General features: G+C 40.0%; 1 protein-coding gene across 3 annotated transcripts in view; it reads left to right on the forward strand.

Annotated features, from left to right (window-relative positions):
* The window catches only part of GRM1 (glutamate metabotropic receptor 1), a 187,987-nt gene that overhangs the window by 21,874 nt on the left and 149,127 nt on the right, over window positions 1-16,986 (forward strand). For all 3 annotated transcript variants that reach the window (XM_063390332.1, XM_063390334.1, XM_063390333.1), the window contains exon 2: window positions 12,229-12,478. In XM_063390332.1, coding sequence (XP_063246402.1) covers window positions 12,229-12,478 — 250 coding nt within the window. The remainder of the gene's footprint in view (window positions 1-12,228; window positions 12,479-16,986) is intronic.

Below are 16,986 nucleotides of genomic sequence, written 5' to 3' on the forward strand. Positions count from 1 at the left end.
TGTGCCAGTAGTTCCTGTTGTCAGGCTGACATTTCAAGAGCAGCTTTCTGCATTTGTACCCACCCTCCCAGATGCATCAAAAACACATTCACACCCTCCCCTCAGCCCCGTGCCCATGAAAGGGCCTCAGTGACAGTGGGAGTGAGGCCACTGGGTTACCCAAACAGTCAGCCCAGACTGTCTTTGGTGGGCATTTTTCACTCTCCATACGGGAGAGCAACAGCTTGGAATGAGTTGCCATGCATTGGTCATGGAATTGGTGCTCATTACATATGTGAAGGAGTCTCTTACCTCCTTATTCCTCTGGCTAAACATCCTAGAGGGGTTTAAACCAAATCCATGAAGGAAATAGGCTGAAACCTGTGACAACAATTTGTGTGTGGTTTTAGACTGGCAGTCTTTTCTCCCTTCCTTCCCCACTGATATTTTATCTGTGCAATCAGGAAGTCTTGGGCTGGATTCTGATGATACTAAAGGAAATGAACAGTGGCTAATTTCAATATTACCTTCTGAGGCTCGAACAGTCTCAAAGAAGACAGGGAAAAATTTGCATGTAGACCATATTTTAAACAAAATCACTGTTCACTATTTTTGAACACACAGTTAATGAAAAATATATCAGCATTTTAGAAACAGAGAAACACAGCTGATAAGGAAACAGCTTAATGCATTCTGCATCTTCTAGGGGAATCCCTATCGTGTAAGTGGGATCTACCCAGTCCTTGAGCATCTCTGCTCTCATGCAGTGCAGACTCATAGATGCCCCAAAAATCCCTATTCCAAGCAGCTGTGGATTTGTTTCTTTACACAATTACATGCAGAAACATCACTCTTCCAATCCAATTTAATCATAGAATCTAGCAGGAGAGTGCTCTTCAACATAGGGTAAAGTAAACCTCATTTTATTAAAGGTGTCCTGTAAGATCACAGTATCATGATCAGCTTCTCAAAAGATAAGTGCATGCAAACCATACAAACCATACAAACAAACTATTCAATGGCATGAAAAAGAAAGAAAACATTTAAAATAAATAAAACGGACATATCAGTGCCATCCAAAGTAGCATGTGATTTGTATATATCTTAGTTACATCCTAAGAAGGGTCATTATTTTCCTTCCACAGTAGCAGGGGAAGCATCAGTATTTTCTGTTATTTTGATGAAATCTTGGTTCTTTACTAACAATCATCAAATTTAACAAATATTACAGAGGAGAGGAGATTATGCAAGACTTCTATACAAGATGAAAAGATCTTATTTTAAGTTCCAGAAATGCTTTGTTGGAGAAAAAGAAGTTTGTGTGAAACCTCAGTGGTATACAGAATTTGCAGTGGCCTTTGTACTGCTGTTTTTTTTTTTTTTTTCTCTAAGATCTATTTTTCCTCTCCATCTATTTAACATTTTTATGAACCTTTTACGATCTTGCTGTCATAAAGATCCTCTCCATTCTTTTGGTTTTCTTTTCTTTTGACATTTGGTCAACTCAACACCTCTGCTTAATACCAATTTGTGTTATTGAAGATTAGTGGTAATTACTTTAATTTGAAGAGAAAGTGAACTTTTTTTTCTGAAAAAAAAGAAAAGAAAGGAACAAAGAAAGAAATTATAAAGTGTCCAATAAAATAGAAATGGGAGAATTGTTTATTTTTTTGATCTCTCACATGTGTTTTCCTATCATTCGTATCAACACCAATTCACTCATTTATATTTGGATTAGATAGGAGAAGTTGATGATATTTGGCCTGAAAACATTCTATGTATCTGAAAGATTCCGTGTCTTCTCACTCCTTGCTTACATCTTGTCACAGAACATTACATTGTTTCATACCAGAGGCACGTTAGTGATGCCAGGTTATACAATACCCGAATGGATTTGTAGTGTCTTGCGCTTTTGGATCAGAGAGACAGAGAAAGAAATAGGAAAAGCAGAAGAAAAGTGGGGAAGAGAAAGAGAAAAAGATACAGAGAGAAGATTAAGTAGAAAGATATTTAGCACCCTTGTGGATACAGCAGTGTCCCATTTGTCCTCTTCTTCTGGTCCTCTTGGTGGTGGGGGTCCCATGAAACACACAGTACGTTCAGGAACCTGTGGGAACATGCCAAGCACCTCCTCTGCACTGAGGAGTTTTACACTGTCTTTTGCAACACACTCTGAATCTGGGGAAAGCCTTAGGAATGAGTCTGGGGAACACTTCTGGGGTCTTTGATGGTTTATGACTCTTTTTAAAACAAGACACCTGCCCCTCATGTGAATGTCCTGTGTGAATGTGACATTCCCAGTGGTTGGAGATTTACAACAGAGCCAGTCTGTGTGAGGGAAGACTCTCTCAGGGTCTGCTTCTTATCTGGCTTTTAGTCTCTGGTGATGGGTGTTTAACCCCTCTGTACCAGAGGTTTTGCCATCATACACACAAAAACTCTTCTCCTCCCCCTTGGCTGGCAGGGAGAGTGTGCAAACCGGGCCTCAGCAAATGAGTCTGTGGCCTCCCCACCCCAAATCCAGCCAGAGGTGTTTTTCAGTGCAGCGGCTGGGTTTGGCTTTCCTTGTGTATACATTCTTCTCCTTCAGCCTTGTTTACTTATCCTTAGACCAGAGATAATTGAACAATAGTGCCACCTTTATTTTATCTTGACTTCCCATCAGGTGAGCTCACAATCCAAATTCCCCAAATCCAGGAGCCATATTTGGGATGGCATGGTGGTGACAGTGATGGTGAGAGAGTGGGCCTTGATGGCAGCAGCCTCTTAATACTGTTTGCCAGAGTCCTTTGGTGATCCTAATAGTGTTTGAGGCCATAATGATTTTTAAGTCTTTTTTATACCCCCATGGCTCCCAGTCAGAGCTTTAGGGATGGATTTTCTGACACTCCCAGAGGTACATCTGCTATGTTCTTCTTTGTCAAAAATAGATTTATTGCTGGAGAGTGTGCAGATCAGACCTACCACACATGTTGTCATAAGATCAAGAGGCATCTATGTTAATCATTTATTGGTTCAGTCACAGCAGAAATATTGAACACATTGAAAATCACTCCTTGATGAATACCTTAATCAAAACTCTTGGCACACAGGGGGCTGTGCTGTTTCCCAATGCTGGAGCAACCACACAGAACGGCCCATAATGTTTTTGCCAAGAAGATCACATCTGCACAGCTGCAGATGTATTTCTCCTGGCTGTGAGATGTGAGATCGGAGCCAGCCATGTCAATGCTGCCCTTTGGCCACTGTCAAGGCCAAAAGCTTTGCTTCTTCACTGTCAATGGGGTGCCAAAGCTGAGGCCAGCAGGGCCCCCAAATCTGCCTCGCAGTCTGCCCCTTCACAGCCTGCTTTGGCAGCAGGTGATGCAGCATTCCTGGAGAGCCTGTGCACAGCCAGCTGTGCGAGCACGGCTGCCTTGCCCTCAGAAGCTGCTGCCTTTGGATGCGCTCCATGCACACACAGCCTCGGCCTCTCTCCTCCATGTCGCACCTGTGTCTGCTCCATCTGTGGTCACTGCCCCCCTTGCTCCCCTCCTTCCCATCCTGGGTTCCCTGCCAGTGCCCGGGACAGGGTGTGGCGGAGGAGCCTGTCCTGCCATCAGCCTGCCCTGGGAGCCAGGGCGGATCACCTGCCAGGCTGAGGGCAGCCCCATCCGGGGCCAGCATGGCTGCTCTGCCGGCTCTGCCCTGGCCCAGGGCAGGGAACCAGTGCCATCTCCCCTCGGCCACTTCGCTGGTACCCAGTTTCTCTGAGAGCTTTGTCCCTCACAGGGACAATTTGGGAAAAGAAAGGTGTTGGGAGCAAGCAGGGCTTGTCCAGCTTCCCTGGTACATGCAGGGGCCTGCGGCTTTTTGTGGGCCTCTGGCAGAGGGCCACTCCTTGCCCTCAGTGCATTTTACCGGGAACATTTATGTGGGGACAGAGAAGCTGAAGCCACGATGGAGTGACATGCTGGGGTTCAGGTTGTTTTGAGCTGGGAATGGAAGGCTGCTGGGACCTCCTGGATGGCAGAATAACTTGTGAGTACCCAGAAGCCATTCCACAGATCTATCTGTAAACCCTGGCTGTAGAGGAGGCAAAACTTCAATGTCTGCAGTGTGTGGGAAAAACCCCCAATATTTTTGTCTTTGTCCATGATTTGTCTTTTTTTCTATTTCTTAGCCCAGCAAAAGGTCCTTCTGTTTCCCCCCAACGAGAGATTTTACCAGCCTGTGTAGCAGCACTGCCCTCATCCCCTCAAGGATGCACGATGCTGTAAGGGCTGAATTGAGGTGCTGCAAGGGCCTCCCACCAATCCTCAGGCCTCCCCATTATGTCCAGGAGCACAGGAGGTGACCTGGGAGCATTCCTGAACGTGGACATGGGTGGGGGCACAGGAGGACTCAGCCTGTCTGAGGTGTCATCCCTGGGGTGCAGCCTCACAAAGCTGTACAAGTGCAGACCTGCCTGCAGTATCTCACTGTCTCACGTGTACAGGCTTATCACTTTCCCCTACTTGCATTCGGCCACTTTTTTGTAGCCCTCAAGACTGCCCTTCCAGAGTTCATTCTTTTATATTACCTCTGTGGGAGCTGTGTAAAGTAAACTGCTGATTTGTTCTTTACTTGTGGTAATTCAGCTTTTACATTAATTTCCTGTACTAGCTCTGCCTGTGTTCCCAGCATTAAATCACTTTTTCATATGGAGATACTACTGTAGCCTTTGGGAAAAGGTATTTCAAATGTTTCACCATTCAGCAGCAGACACGACATTTAATACTGTGTAACTCAAATATTTATATTGTGTCAATCCTTGTAGTTATAAACTCAATTGGAAGTGCTAGTATGAGTATCTCTCCTCAACTTCATTTCTGAGAACTTTTTTTAAAAATTATTTTTTATTTTATTTATTTTGAGAACTTTATTTTTGAGAACCTTTCAAACTCAGGATTTGAATTTGTTTTTTGTTTTGAATTTATTCACATAATATTATGAAATTATGTTCATTTTCATCAAAACCTTGAATGGACATGTAAACCAAGGCAGTCACTGTTTTTCTTAAACACATTTAAATTAAACCACAATTATTTCTAAAATAACATAAATAAGTCTTTAGACTCACTAGATTAATTTTAATATTTTCTGAAGAAAACTGGAAGCCCCTTGTTCATGATAAGTCATGAACAGGAAGATGAAGTTCAGCAAGCAAATTTGTTACAAGTACTGTGTGTCAGCAAGGTTTGGAGCTGAAATAGCTTCATTAGAATATAAACCTCTCAAACTTCTTGATAGATACATAATAAGTAATCACTAGGTGTATGCTTTGAATACATTTAGGGAAAAAAATGGCACGATACCACATTTTGGCATTTGTCTTATTAGGGAAGTGCCATTTAGCATTTGTAGTCTCATTACTTCAGACTGACTTCACCTGTGGCTGCATTTCTGACAAGAATATCAATTAGCTGTTCAAGATATTGCACCTGCTGCTTTCAGGATGAAGGCTTAAATATAACCACTTTACAGAATGATAGAATTTTACCTTTTTCTGTGTCTTCATTACTGAGGTAACACATTACTGTGGTGAGCTATTTTTTACCTACTTTGTAATTAATGACAAGAAGTAACATAGCATTTCATAAAATTATGAGAGTTTTCTTATTTGAAATATAATCTCATTTCTCTAATAATGTTAAGCATAATGTATTCTTTAATGGATGATACAATCATCTAATTCAGCATTTCAGCTTTTTTTTTTTTTTTTTTTTTTTTTTTTTTTTTTTTTTTTTTTTTTTTTAATTCCCTTGTACTCAATTTTGGTTAATGCTAGAAAATGAAAAAAAAGACTAGTCTGGCCTTAACAGCTCACTTTCTGCATTTCTAGAAGGGCCTGAAGAAAACAGGCTGTAAGCACAGATGGCTGAGATCTGTAGTGTGCTAAAGATGACTCAGTTCATTCATTTAACATATCCTTCTGGCCTTTGTAAGGCTAGAGTGCAGTTGCTTGGAAATCCCTGATGAATCCAGGAAACTTTCCTCAGCTTAAATCAAGATGGAGTGCTTGCAGTGTAGTTTCAGTTTCTAATAATGAGTTTTCTTCTCCACAGCTGAAGGACGGTAAGGCCTCCATCCAATACAAAGTGCTTTTGACAATGTCAGAGATAAACAGCTAGGGAAATGTAAGGGAAACACTGACTTCCATAAAGCCACAGGTTGGTCTGGAAGTCAAGGTGATGGTGGCAAGGAGGACTTTGATACCGATGTGTGGTCACAGGCCAAAAGCAACTTTAGAACTCAGAAGGGGGGTAGCTGGACCCAATCTAAGCAACAGGAAGCAGTAACCAGTCCAGCTGGTCTTCAGGAGGGGCAAAAACATCTAGTGAGTAGCAGTGATGTTCAAACTGTATTAAACTTCCTTAGGGGCCGATGTTTGCAGGACTTGTTTCTCTCTTCAAAGCCACTGTACTTAAAGAAATTGAAATAGCCACTTCAGCATCCTTTTTAAAGCAGGTTTTGGGTTGTTCTTTCCTCTGTAAACCTTATTTCATTTAGAATTAAATAAGCCGTAAAGGTTTTCATTTTAAGCTTTGCAGTCTGAGATTTTAGATCAAGGGCATTTTACAATTTGGATGTTTTCTTTGATATTTTGTCCTGACTGGTAGCAGAATCAGAGCCCATGTCCATGTAGAATTCTACTTATTGTAAAGTAACCAGTACTTTAGGGTTAGTTGTCTCATAGCCTAACTCACCTGCTTTGAAGTTGTCCCTTAAAAACACCTGAGGTGAGATTTACTAAGCAAAAGAAGCTTTCTCAATGTAATTTTCTATCTGAACACAAATGGTGTGGTAAAGGGCTTTAGGTAGCAAAATGAACACTAGGTGTAGAGAGTTCACTGAAAAAGAAAAAAACAAATCCTATTTGGAATAACTTATAAATGGTAAAATGTAAAATCCTGACATCAGTGGGATAGCTTTGAAAAAGATATTCTGGGGAAACATGGAAGTTTTGGATCCTTGCCCTTTTCCCAGTTACAGGGAAGTCTGGCAGAATCTGCATGCTGTCAGTTCGATAGCCCTAGAAGCTGTGTGCCAGCAGGGCTGTTTTCTATGAACATTTATGTTTGGGATAGACCACAATAACATACACTGGCAGATCCATTTCTACAACTTTTTTGGGTTTTTTTCAGCCTGGTACCTTCAGGAAATACATAGGGACTTTGACTTTTATTTGTAGCTCTCCCAATCAAAGGATGTGAGTGGTTGAATTATTACAGTTTAGAAAGTGACTGTTTGTTATTTCAGATTCATTAGCTGATTCTGTCTGTGCTACCAACTTATCACTAATATACTAGCTAAAATCTGATGGCTGAAATTGTTTAGTTTGTTACCAATTAACTATACACAGGATTATTAATATGGTACTCTTAACAAATACATTAAAAGTAGAAAACTCAATTTTCTTTCTTGTTTACTGATCCTACTCAGAGATGCTCCTGTGGCACAGGGAGGCATACCATATTATAGGAAAGAAAACTGATGCTCTTTCTGCCTTTTTTTTTTCTTTTGTGTTCAGTGGTTCCCAAACTTTCCTGTCTTCTCAGACTTGTATTTGACAACTGTAAAGTTACTGTCTTATTTGATACTATCTTTAGTTTTTACACACTACTTATTGCAATATGTCAGGAATTAACTTGGCAATCAGATCATGTCCTTGCTCTGCTCTTCCCAACTAATTTGTCTTTGCAGTAGTGAAGATTTTAAAAAGTTCTTACTTGCTGGTATGTCATGCAGCCATCTTGTTCTCATCTCACTTTCTCTGCCAAAAAGTAGTTAATTAGCTGAATAAAAGAGAAGTCTTGCAGTGAATCAGTACTGAGCAATGAAACAGACTTTATACCTCCAGCAATGTGTTTACATTTACAAAGCTTGGGAGAGGTGATAAAAATAGATCATAACATTGAGAGAGGAAAGAAGAGGACAAAAAATAGTTTCTCTCTTGTTAATTTGAAAAGGGGAACTTCCTTGCAATATGACTTGCCTCTGTAGTACCCTGCAGTGAAATTGAAGTTTCTGGTTGTCTTACTTGGTGCATTACCTTTGTTATGTGCTTGCAGAGTGTATGGGAGTTCTTGTGTGTTCACTTTCCATCCAGGTTGTGGTTGCCATGGTTTAGAGGAATGAATGCAGCAAATAAGCCCCTAGTGGTGAGCAACAGGTGACCTCACCTGGAGAGATTACTCATGGCTCAGGTGGAAGGAGTAACTCTTGATTCCTACCTTTTGTCATTTTAAGTGCATTGGAACATTCTTCCAGGCAGAGTCCTCAGCCGTGGGTTTTATCGGTTTTGTAGGTGTTTCTCTAAGTGGTCTTAAAAAAGTAGTTGGTATTTCGTATTGACACTGAAAGCAGAGCAAGAAAGAACAGAATCTGTCTTTGTTTTCAGAATTATGGTCTTTAAGATTTTTTCTTTAACAGTGATTAGTCTATATTTCAAGGAAATGTTCTGTTCAGCTCAAATATGAATGATTCATATTTCCTTATTTTATTGCACAAATAAATCAATGGCTGATTTCATTCAAAGGTAGAGATTATGTGGGACACACTGTTTTGTTTTTAAGCCCCCTGAAAACACAACACACTGTTATATGGCCTGGGAAGGCCCACACAGACATTCTATGCATCCCTTAAGAAAACAGTCTCCAGGATTCTCATAAGCGCCTCACTGCTGAGCTGTTTCTGCTCCATTTCATAAATGAAAACCATGGTTCTCTTGATAAAGAGAATGGGGACAAATTTGCCAATCAGCTGTAATAAAAAAAAAGAACATAAACCTTTTAGATGGAGCTCATGGGTTCTGCTCCCCACACTACTAAAGTGTTAATACAACCAAGCAGTGCTAGTTTCAATATAGCTGTGGCACAAATGTAATACTTACTGGCTCACAGGAGCAATTTATGAAGCTGAATTTTTGTTAGTTTCTTCTTTTTTATGTCTTCTGTTGATCAAAATAACATCTCTGATTTTCACTACAGCATCTCAACGTTTTTGTTAAGATATTTAATGTGTGGAATCCAATGAGTGAGAATTATTACTACTATATGTAACTCTCAGCAACATCTTGAGATATGCAAATCCCTTTCAGAAATGGCCTTATCTAGAATTTTCGCAGTGGTGAAGCAAAGCTTCCTTTGGCACTGAGAGAAAAATGTTATGAAAATCGTCTTGATAAAATTGCAGTAATGATAGGTTTAAAATTTACCTTTATACTGCTGCACAGACTCTGAATATAAGAATATAAGGAAAATATGTGGTTTTTTGAATAGGGTACAAGTTGAACAGACCTTTAAAAAAGTTAAAAACCAGCAAGGTATTGTGGGGCTCAAAGTATGTTACTGGCTCACCTAGTTTTGGGTAGAGGTCAGAAAGAAAATCACAATAATAATTATTTTGTCTTTCACAGCTGATCCTGATAACAAAAAACAGTTTCAGATAAGATTAGATCTTTTATTCAATGGCTCTTTTAAAGGAAAAAAAGGCCTTAGCCTAGGGCCCTGATGTAACTCTTCACTGACTACAATCACACAGAGATTTCTTTTATTGTTTCCCCTCTCAGTTGTCTGAGTGTGGATTGAAATGAATGTACCCACCAAGCTAGTACAGATGGCTGTGTTCTTGGCTATTGCACAGAATTAATTGGTGTTTTCTATTCCATATATGCCCTGACATTGTCCATACCTCGGCAGCTAAGTGCATTGAACAATCTATGTAACATATCCCACGTGTTCTCTTTCTCCCTGATCCTTTGCCCTGGAGGGGAAAGATGAGCAGCATGTTGTCTTGCTCTGGGAGCATGGCAAACAGACTTTAAGAGAACCTCCTGGGTCACCAAGTCTCATCTCTGGCTGTTGCAGAAACCTACTTTACATATCGCTCTTGTGAGCTGAGCAAGCTCCAGCCAAACATCAGACTGCTTTGTGCTGCTACTGGACAGCTGTTATGCTACTTTCAATTAAGGACTGGAAATCTTTCATTTTGAGCTGCAGGTTTCCTGCCTTGTTTTTTGCCTATTCCATCTTGTGTTCATGTTGTTCCTGATCTTAATTAGCTTTTTTCTTCTAGACTCTCTGTCACACTTCCTGAATTTATAGACACCAATCTTTCTCTTAGCATATGTTTTGGTAGGCTGTTGTACTGTTAGTACGGGTTTGACTGTGTTTGAGATAATTGTTATTTCATCAAAATTAGAGCTGAGAAAAATCATTCCAAATTGATTTAATTTTTCATTTCTTGCAATCATTAACTTGAACTACAGCAGAATTACTGATTTACTGACAAAACCCTTCCTTAAAGTTTGGGTAAGAAACATACTGTATTCTTTTTTTTCAATATGCATTGCCTAAACATCTAATAGGATGCAGTTTAGTCTCCTGTCCCTCCTTAGCTAAGATTTTAAGAGTAATCCTACTGGTTTCAAAGTCTCTGTTGAACAAAGTTCCATGTGAAATTGGGGAATAAGTCTTTCTGAAGCATAAAGTTCTTGCTAACGGCAAGTCAGGGGTGAGGTTTTCCTTTCTCAGTCTGGGACCTGAGGCTAGTCATCAAAGCAGTACAGCTGAAACTGTACTGCCTTGGAGTAAGTCCCTTGGTGTCTGCAGGTGCTGGCCTATAAACACCTGGAAATTCCTCCATCTGTGTCACTCCCAGCCTATGACAAGGCCACAGAGTTCACCCAAGTACAGGGTTGTGGGATGGGGCTGCAGTACTGAGCCTACAGGGTGGGCTCAGGAGGTGAGTTCCCACCAGGCACAGACCTTCCTCTCCTGCCCACAGCCACGCAGGACTGCTGCTCTGGGGTACGTCTGGCTCACAGAAAAAAAAGCAGAATTGACCTGATTGCTGAATATGATGTTGAGTCACAGGCTAGAAAAGAGGCCATTCTGCTGCTCTTCAAATTTATGAGAAACTAGGGCAGTTCAGTGCAAAGACCTGGGGAACTTCAGTTTTGCATTTGACACTAGACCTGTCAGGTTTGTCTGCAACTCAGTATGACAATGACTGTCATAGTGTGTCAGCATAGCGTTGATCTGTGGCAAATGATCTATGTTTTTGGAAAAATGCACTTATTTCTACTGGGTTTACACAGAATGCCTGAACTGTCTCTTGCTGCATTTTCTTTCTGATGGGTATACTTTTGAGTTTTAATTTTTTTGTGTGAAGAAATTCAGGCAGATTCAGAAGTCTTCCTCTTTGCAATTTGCTGTTTCAAACAACTGTTGGAAACAGAGAAGTGGGACCTCTTTAATCACCTCTTGTTTGAAAAGGTCTGAGTCTAGAAGTGATCAGCATATCTGGTTTTACTCCCCTCATTAAATTAAATAAACAATATGGATAGCATCAAATTAACAATTCTCTTTTTGAGATATTTCTTGTTACTGTTAATAGACATGGGTTTTTTTAGTTCAACTGTTCCTCTTACATGGTGGATGTTCATCATAAGTCCTGTGCTCGTGTCAAGCATAAAATATCCAAAGAAAACTTGGGATTTCACCTGTTTCCATAGAAAAAGGCAGTCTGAGTTTTGTAAAATTGTTGTTTTAGATTGCTGAATGTATAAATAGAAGTGAATTTGAGAATCAGTTTTTATATATAGTTTGCACCACACAGTTGAAATATTTCTGTCTTGGAAAGGGTTATTTCTGAGTTCTTTCAGTTAGAAAGTTTCTTATTCTAAGAGACATCATCAAGCCTACATTTTAGCTGTCATGGACACTGCTTGGTCAAATTAGTGAGACTTTGAAAATGTTACCACATCAGTGTGTGTTAAATTTGCATCCATTTTTCATTCACTTTTGTGAACATGGACTGCATGTGATACAGACAGCTTGGAATTAAATCATTTTATTCTATTTCCTGTTACTGTTTTCCTAAACTAGCTCGGCTGTGGGTTTTGCCATAGAAATATTAATAAAACTTCATTCTTACTGTCTGATCTGTCCCCTTTTCTACCTCGTTTAATATTCCCTTTACTATCCATTGTTAAGTCAATGTAAGAGAAGAAACTTGCAGTCTCCAGTTCTGTTAAGACCTACTGATACATGGATATCCTGTTGCTCCACTGAACTCTGAGCTTGTTCACTTTGATGGATCTCTTTTGCTCTTCCTTCTGCCAATGCTGCTTAATTTTAGAGGGGAAACTACCACTTTCTCATTACAATTCAATTCAATTGGTTCAATTGGTTAAATGCATGATATATGTTTTTTTGGTAACAGGAAATTATGGGGAAAGTGGAATGGAAGCCTTCAAAGAGTTGGCTGCCCAGGAGGGTCTCTGCATTGCTCACTCTGACAAGATCTACAGCAACGCCGGCGAGAAGAGCTTTGATCGCCTGCTCCGCAAGCTGCGAGAGAGGCTACCCAAGGCTCGAGTGGTGGTTTGCTTCTGCGAGGGAATGACCGTGAGGGGCATCCTCATCGCCATGCGGCGCCTGGGGGTGCTTGGGGAGTTCCTGCTAATTGGAAGGTAAGGCTCTGAGTGGGCTCTCTGTGCCTTTCCTCTCCCTCTCCTCCTGTAGGCAGGCCTTTGATTTCAGAACTGTGCAGCTTAGGCTACCAGTAATTTCCATTTGAATTGTCAAAGAATGAAAAGAAGTGGCAAGATGGTAAAGCAGATTCTCAGGAAGGAGGTATGAGGATGTATGCCAGCTAGATCAGTGGTGATTGGTTTTGCTGAAGTAAATGTTAATTACTAACTCTTTTGTATGTATATATGATATTACTGTTTTTCTGCTTTTGCACACTCTAGAAGAATGTTTCATGGACAAATTTTTAGATCTGAAGTGGGGAGTGGAGAATTCAGGTTTCAGCATGTGATATGTGGCATGTGATAGAATTTTGTGTTTAACTAAGGATGACCCCTCATAATTTGAAACTCCAATTCCTAAGTGTTTTTGATTACTGGAACTTTTTTCCAGTCTTATGATTACAACCTTGCATTCTCAATTGTACACTTTACTGTCATCGGTGCTGTTGAAAGCTGGGGCACTGATATTATGCTGGTTTGGTTTTTAAAACATCAAACTTGCTGATGGCTAAATGAGTATGTATGTGGGTTTTTATTTCTCCAGAGGAACAGTGAGATGTGTGTTGGACAGAAAAAGGCTCAAAATGAGAATGGTTGCTTTGCTCTACTAAAGTTTGTCTTTGTAGGTGTTCACTGAAATATAGTAATTTTAGTTTTATCACATACTTTATCCAGAATTCCAGGTAGATTTTCACATACCCTTCTTTCATGCTGGTAATTGAGCATAAGAGACTCACTTTTAGGGCTGAGTGGGTTCTGTCAATTGTAAAACAGGCTGGTTATTGCTTTGCATAGTCTGGATTGTGCACAACAGCTGGTTGAAATAAAAAGTTCTACAGGGCTTGCACGTGTTCTTATGTGCTTGCAGAATTAAAAGAAAAGAAGTTTTCTTTGAATTGTCCTAATTAAGTGGTTTTAAAAAATGGCAAATTAGCAAACTTCTGAATAAGTAAGTTGCAGTGGAACTGCAGTGCTATGAATTTGGTCATCTATATACAAACAGGAACCAAAGCACACATTAATGTTACTTTGATGTGCTATTTAGTCTTTTTTATTCAAGTACCCAGCTAAGCAAAAAACTAAGAGCCTTTTAAGAACATTCTTTTAATTGAGGGAAGTGGGAGTGAATGTGAAATCAAGATTTTTTTTTTTTTTGCAATTATAGGCTAAACAAAGCCCTTAGTTTACCCACAGGTTTATTATCAGCTACATTTTACCAACCCCATGCTCTGTTCTGACTCACTGTAAAGAGGGAGCCTTTGCAAAGGAACACCTGGCTAAATAATTCTCTTCCTGCTATGTCTTCAATACTGCTATTTATCAAAGTAGACAGGAACAGCTTAGCTTAACTAAATTCATGCTATCAGAAAGAGCTGGGAACTAAATTTGATTTCTGTTTAATCTGAGGTTCAGTCTGCTTTACTACTGGAAGTGGGAATTTGTTATTTTAGCGAGAAGGGAATTCCTCTCTCTGAATCTGGAATTAAGACAATACAGTGGATGAGGTTACAATCCTGCCTGAGGCAGAATGGCAGATATTCTGAAATCAATATGTTGAAATGTAGCAGCAAATCAGTGAGAACATGTATTAAACTATGAAACAATGATGATAAATTTTAAAAGGGACTGATAATGAAAGGGAAAGAAGGCAAAACTTGGTCATGGCTTTTTGTATAAAAAGAAATATTAGAGTATAATTGGAGTAAGCAAAGGCAGAAATTATGCTAAAAATTTAACTGTGTTCTTAAGTGAGTTCAGGTGATAGCTCTTTTAGCAGAAATTAGTTTTGATGTGAAGAGATTATCTAGGAAGATGCTCAGCCTCCTGTGTCTAATCATGTTTATGCAGGACATTGGGTTTTATATTAATAAGCATCAATTAGATTTTGTGGGAATCTTGCAAGATTGATGACTCTCCTATATATCCCCTGGGATCACGGATCAAGAAAAGGCATGTAACTGGCTTATCAGCATCTGTATGGGTAATCCAAAGCAGATGAAAACCAAATGAAACAACCAGTTTTAAGAGATGCTCTGAGGTTATTGGAGAAGAGAAATTTTTAGATAAATAGTTGGAAATTGAAATGTTCTTTCACGATTTGTTCTCAAACTCCTACACTCAATGGTTTGTGTAAGAGTATCAGGAACTTTACAAAGGAAGGGTTATATTAGTGCACATGCTGATTTTCAGTGCAGTCCTTTTTAAAGGACTAGGTACTGATTTACTTCTGTAGCCTTTCTGATGCTTTACAGTCTCCATTATTGTTGCTGTATAGGCTGTTGTAGATTTAAAAATTTTAAGTGTCAGTAGAGTGATCTCTCCTGAAAACTTAGCAGTGAAGGTATGGTTGGATTTTCTGCTGTCAGGCCATTATGAAGGGCAAGTCTGTTCTTTTTATGTATCTAATAAAACTCATTTCATAGGATGACAGAGCTTTCAGACTACATACCGTGGTGAAATTTTTTCTGACTGCTCCCCCTTCAAAAGCCAGTATTAATAATACTTTTGGCATTTAAATTCATGCTTTCTAAAATATTGACAAGGCATAATCACTGTAAGCTGTTTTGTCCTATTATCTGACATTGCTGGGTAGGTGGAACTTAATTGCATCCAAGTGCAAGAGTAAACAACTAGTTGGCAAGTTGACAGAGAAATGTGACCTGATGTGGTCAATCCCTGGGCAGCAGGGTATGTGTGAGGATTTTGGCAGATGCCTAGGGCAGTTACCACCTTCCAAGGCCTGGGATTTTATGGCAGAACATTTAATCCCACTGAGTTGGTACAGCATCTGACAGAGGATTGCTTTTCCTACCCCAATCAGACCCATCCATTTCTTAGCGCTGAGACTATTGAGTCTTTTTCAGCCCCATCACAGCAGAGGAAGGAGGGCCTCTGCACCTGGGGACACCATGGCTAAGGCAGGGACCCAAACCCTCTCTACAATAATCACTCCAGTTGTCAAAAAGTGGTAGCAGAAAGTGAGAGGTCCATAACATCATTTAGTGAGGGAGGAGGAAGTATCTGGTCAGGAAGCTGGTCTTTCAGCAAGGAAGCAGGAGAAGGAAATGACAGAAATTTCTCACTGTTTTAATCTATTTTAATTGGCAAGAAATTGTTTTAATTTGCCCCAAATTGAGTATCTTGCCTGTAGTGGTATCTGTTAAGCAACCTCCCTTTCTGTATTTTAACTTGTGAGGTTTTTTTTCTCCTTATTTTCTACCTTTGTCCTGATCAGTAGGGTAGCTGGCAAGTGGCTGGGTGAGCATTTGGCTGGTCACCAAGGTTACAGATGACATAGTTTGCGCCAAAAGCATGATGTTATGCATTTCTCTTTCATTCAGTTCTGACACTGCAAACAGCATAAGAGTGTCCCAAATACCGCCTCACATATGTGGCTAAGAAGACTGCCTGCCTTTTGCTTCCTGATGAGTCCTTGGTGTCAGTGGCTAATGTGTTTTTTATGAAATGACTGAGAATACTCAACTATTGATGGGATATTCTTCATAAAGGAGATGACCATCAGAGGATATGATTGTTCTTTTAAGTTTGACTAGCTGAAAGAAAGATGCTGTGTTCTGTTCTCCAATGCACCATGTCTTCATATGTCACATGGGTTGCCCCATATTTACCAAAAATCAATGACAAATGTCTACATTCTCCCAAAGCAGCTGAAATGTTTTGCAGGACCAATGTGTTTAATTCCATTAAGGAAAAGTCTGCTATTTTTAGGTACTCAAGAGATTACATAGAAATCAGTTAGAACCAACAATATGTTGTCAGTGGGGGAAGAAACCCTGCCTTGTGCTAGCACAGATTATTTAGGATAGCTTTGGGCCTTATAAAACTGACAAAAATAGTAGGTATGGTAGATTGTTGCTCATGATACTGTTTTATGCCAACTTGCTAGGAATGGGAATGGGTTAAGAAATCTGGTAGTAATCTAGCGCTGCCAAATGTGTTTGATTGAACCCAAACCATTCATATTCCATGTGCTGTTTTTTGAGAGAGTAGTCTGAGTGGTTGTCCCAGTTTGGAAAGACAGGTGTCTGCCAGGGAAAGCTGGAACCTCCCTTGGAATGGAGAGTGTAAACCCCCTCCCTCCAAATTATTATAATTTTGAAAATAAGGGGTTTTCAGGCAAAGACATGGGAATAGGAATAAGAGTTCTTTACTAGGAATATTAAAAATAAAAATGAAGTAGTACAAAAAAGCAAACAAACAAAAAGAAAAGAGTGACAGAGTCAGAATACAACCTGACACCCTGTCAGGATGTTGGTAGCAGTCCAAATAAGCCCTCCTAGAGTGACAGATGTGATTCTATTGGAGCAGAGATGGTCCTGTAGAAGGGTTTAGTTTTTCCTGAAGGTCCAGTCTTGGTGAGATGGGTCCAGTCTTCTTCTGGCAATCCAGTGGAAACAGGCTATCCTGGTGTTCTGAATCTCAGGTTT

The sequence above is a fragment of the Prinia subflava genome, chromosome 2 (assembly GCF_021018805.1).
Source record: "Prinia subflava isolate CZ2003 ecotype Zambia chromosome 2, Cam_Psub_1.2, whole genome shotgun sequence".
NCBI classification, from domain to species: Eukaryota; Metazoa; Chordata; class Aves; order Passeriformes; family Cisticolidae; genus Prinia; species Prinia subflava.